This window comes from Cydia amplana, chromosome 2 (genome assembly GCF_948474715.1).
Source record: "Cydia amplana chromosome 2, ilCydAmpl1.1, whole genome shotgun sequence".
NCBI lineage: Eukaryota > Metazoa > Arthropoda > Insecta > Lepidoptera > Tortricidae > Cydia > Cydia amplana.
Window position 1 is genome coordinate 20100247 of NC_086070.1, and position 4282 is coordinate 20104528.

Sequence of the window (4282 nt, forward strand, 5' to 3'; positions counted from 1 at the left end):
CAATATATACTGACATAACGACGAATGGTGTTATTTCAGAATTTCCTGAATTTATTTCATTAATGACCACAGAAGAGTTGTAACGATAATATACAATAATAAGGAAACCAAGTGTCGTCAGGAGGGATTTAACTTTACGCAAAGAGCATATTGGAGTCACAAATCCGCCAGAAATTTCGTAATTTTCACACATCAAAATAGACATAGGCAAATTCAATGGCTTAAGCATTTTTTCAAAGTTTTTATTTAAATAATTGCCAAAAACTGTATCTTTCCCAAGGAATCCAACCATTTTGTATATCTAGTTACGGTTTCGAATTAAAATACGTCTTGTATATTTGAATACAACTGATAGACTAGAAGTTTTATGAGCCTTAGAAGTGGTAATTTGTCATAGTTGTAGTAAGTAAGTACTTAATGAAATTGAAAAGAGCTTCGTTGATGATGTAAACCGTTTAAAGGAAATTATTAATACCTACGCTAAAGGTATTGTTACTTAATGCCGCTTTTCATAGTTCGGTATTGTGATTAAAAAGCGAAAGCTCTACGGAATATACCTGTCAAATTTTTTCGCGGCACCTTTACAGGCGGGATACATTTTCTCAGTACTTGAGACTGAAATAAGAAAAACGGGATACGGGAACGGGACCATAGTAGTAAACTTTTATTGTATTGTCCACAGAAGCGACCTTTTTAGGGTTCCGTAGTCAACTAGGAACCCTTATAGTTTCGCCATGTCCGTCTGTCTGTCTGTCTGCCTGTCTGTTCGAGGCTTTGCTCCGTGATCGTTAGTGCTAGAAAGCTGCAATTTGGCATGGATGTGTAAATCAATAAATCCAACAAAGTCGTAGAGTCTGTGCGGAAAGAGAAGAGTCGTGGCAGAAACGCGAACTAATATTTTCAATTTTATATGGCAATCTAACCTTTGACACCTGTCTTGTAAAAAGTAAACAAACTTCTGTCATTGTATATTTTTATTAACAAAAACCGCAAGTTTTATGAATAAAATATTTTCAAAACTGTAACCTAACTACTGGTTAGCAAAAATGAGTGCCGACGTAGTTATATGGGCTATGCCACTATTGATATTGTCGGCATTTGTTTCACCTATGTACAACATTTTGGAACAGAATAGAGAAACTGAACCTGAATTTTAGAACGTGCTTTTGGTGCAAGAAATGTTGTCTGACCCGCCAGTTTTCAAATTAATTTAAAATGTAGGTACGCGATTGTGTATATCTTCTGTACTTCTTAAAATAATGACATTTCTAGAGTTCCACTACTTAATCGTGTGAATTCGACGAAAACTGCGAGTTTAACATAATTTATACGGCGCAGACATCATTAATATAATTATTAAGAAAAACATTACTATTATCATAATTACCAAAGTAGGTAAATAATTGGAAAGAAATGAAGTAGTACTTGTGAAAATTGGAACGGAATATTCTATGTTAATTTTACCTATTCACGAAGAAATTCTGCTGTATGTAAAATAAAACGTTAATATGATTAGTTTTATACAATTTATTTGTATTTACTACTTTTCTAAAACGTACAGAAATATTGTGCATCATACCACCTTATCGTAGCATCGTGAAATAAATATTTATTATGCAACACATATATTTGCTAATCGGAGGTATGGTTATACTTATAAAGTTGCTATTTTTGCACACTAAACCTTTATGAAGGGAGAGCCGTATAAGATGACGCCCCGGGGTTAAATGTCCCCCTGTACTTCTGCGAATAACTAGTTTATTAATAAAGATATTTTTTTACGGATCCCATCTAAAATTAATCAACGATAAGCCAGCCAACCGAAGGGTTTAGCCGATGTTAAACTGCAATATAACGGCGGTGTACCCGGTGATCACTCCAATGGTCTGCAACACCAGCCTGAACTGCAGTGGTATGCCACAGACTCGCACGCGCTCAAAACGCGCCCGTTTCAGTCGCGCCACATTCTTGCACAATCGCCGAAAGTCATCTGCGAACATTTTTCAAGATTGATTAGTTCCGATCCAGATTCAGGTTAGTTGCATAACAATGTCTAACGATGGTAAATTAATCGTCCACCAATGCGACACATAGGTTTAGATTTCATGCGTATATAGGTATTTATTGTGGACTATTACAAACATATATAATTATAACATCTTTGCCTAGAAAAATGGTGTTCCGGACATTTAGGAGGCTTCCGCAGAGCCGAACACAACACGTAGAGGCCCGCTTGACACTTTAATGATATGAAACGGGTAAATCGAGGCGATGCTGCCCTTGCCAGTGTCATGGGACGCACACAGTGGCAGCAATGGCCGGGGTCTAAGGACTTTTATTGAGAGTTGATGGAATATACAATAAACTAGGCTTAAAGCAATAGACTTAATACTGGGCTATGTGATAAAAAATTAATTAATTAATACCTGGAATTTCAATATTAAGTAAATTATTACACATTTCATCGGCTTTTTGCATAAGTATGTAGAAACGTTCGCAGGCGTAACAAGCGATCGACAATAGTAGAACATTTTTAAGTACCCATATATAGAGCGATAATTTCTTACGTCCCAGAAGAAACTAAAAAAAAAAAAACAGATTTAGAAGAACCTATTCTGACTATATTCGATGTACATCGTGTATTTTGGATACAACCGCAAATTAGATCGAGACGTAGGTTTCAGTGCAATGAAACGATTTTAAAGATTTTAAAAATATAGCACGAACTAACAGGATGGTAAATTTTTTAGTAAAACATATAATATATCAATTAACTAATGTCAATAGATGCTTACCGACAAAACACTTTGTTCAGGGTATAGTTTTTTTAAATCTATATTAACTTGTAGGTATAAAAGGGAGTGGATAACTAAACTCAATACTTGGGAAGAAATCTGAAAACAAATATTAAGTAAACATAATTAATCGATATTAAACTTTCGTGAGACATATTTTAAACCCTTTATACGACAACGGTTTCACTCACTTGAATTTTTAGTTCCTATAGGCGACATGTTTCGGGCCCTTCGGAGGTCCTTCCTCAGGCTCGAGTGCTCGCGGCGACTGCAACTCGTGCACTGATCGCGCCGCCCGCCTCGTCGCTCGTTGCGCGCGCGCTGAGGAAGGACTCCCGAAGGGCCCGAAACATGTCGCCAATAGCGACTAAAAATTTAAGTGAGTGAAACCGTTGTCGTATAAACAGTTTAAAACATAATTAAATCGTTAATTATGTACTAATGAATACATAAACAATATCAGTATTGTAAATAGTAAATCGGCTGGAGGTAAGGTAAGGTAAGTAATAATGAAGGTAAGTATGAACTTACCGGGACTTTACAGACTTTTCTGTATATGTCAAAAGCATTGAAAATATATTGGAATGTTTCAAATTTTCTATTTCCGCTTGGCATGTTCTTATACTCCGCCGATTTAAGGCATGTTTCCCGATATTGTTGCATTTCATTTAACCACATTTTTAATTCTTCTTTAATAATCCACATCATACGATATGTGTATATTATGTGAATATCGAAATACATCAGGGGAAAAAGGTTTAATATCGATGACATAGTATATTTATCACACGTAGTAAAGAAAGTAATAAAAAAATACAACACAATTGTAAGCATTGAAATAATGTTCCAAATAGTTAACGTTTTTAAGTGAATATTTACGTAACGTAAATTTCTTAAAGCTTTTTGAAGGTTTATAATAAGTGCGGTATTGTCCGTGGTATTTCTGACGTTAGCTAGGAATATAGCGATATACACACAGGAAAAATAAAGATTGTCAATATATACTGACATAACGACGAATGGTGTTATTTCAGAATTTCCTGAATTTATTTCATTAATGACCACAGAAGAGTTGTAACGATAATATACAATAATAAGGAAACCAAGTGTCGTCAGGAAGGATTTAACTTTGCGCAAAGAGCATATTGGAGTCACAAATCCGCCAGAAATTTCGTAATTTTCACACATCAAAATAGACATAGGCAAATTCAATGGCTTAAGCATTTTTTGAAAGTGTTTATTTAAATAATTGCCAAAAACTGTATCTTTCCCAAGGAATCCAACCATTTTGTATGTCTAGTTACTGTTTCGAATTAAAATACGTCTTGTACATTTGAATACAACTGATTGAGTAGATGTTTTATGAGCCTTAGAAGTGGTAATTTGTCATAGTTGTAGTAAGTACTTAATGAATTTGAAAAGAGCTTCGTTGATGATGTAAACCGTTTAAAGGAAATTATTAATACCTACGCTAAAGGTATTGTTAC

At 34.8% G+C, this 4282-nt stretch overlaps 1 protein-coding gene across 1 annotated transcript; it reads right to left on the minus strand.

The window, feature by feature from the left end:
* Nucleotides 1–1829: 1829 nt before the first annotated feature.
* Nucleotides 1830–3811, minus strand: LOC134661291 (uncharacterized). The gene is made up of 2 exons (XM_063517289.1): nt 3323–3811; nt 1830–1990 (listed from the first exon to the last, which is right to left on the minus strand). Exons 1-2 carry the CDS (start codon nt 3804–3806, stop codon nt 1830–1832), a joined length of 645 nt encoding a protein of 214 aa, XP_063373359.1. The 5' UTR covers nt 3807–3811.
* Between the last annotated feature and the right edge of the window lie 471 nt (nt 3812–4282).

Excerpts from the sequence above, each read along its gene's own strand:
- LOC134661291 (XM_063517289.1), bottom strand. The coding sequence starts at position 3,806 with ATGTCAGTATATATTGACAATCTTTATTTTTCCTGTGTGTATATCGCT. Across the intron at positions 1,991-3,322 it reads AGTCTGTAAAGTCCCGGTAA|ATGACTTTCGGCGATTGTGC; the intron begins GTTCATACTTAC and ends AAATGTTCGCAG.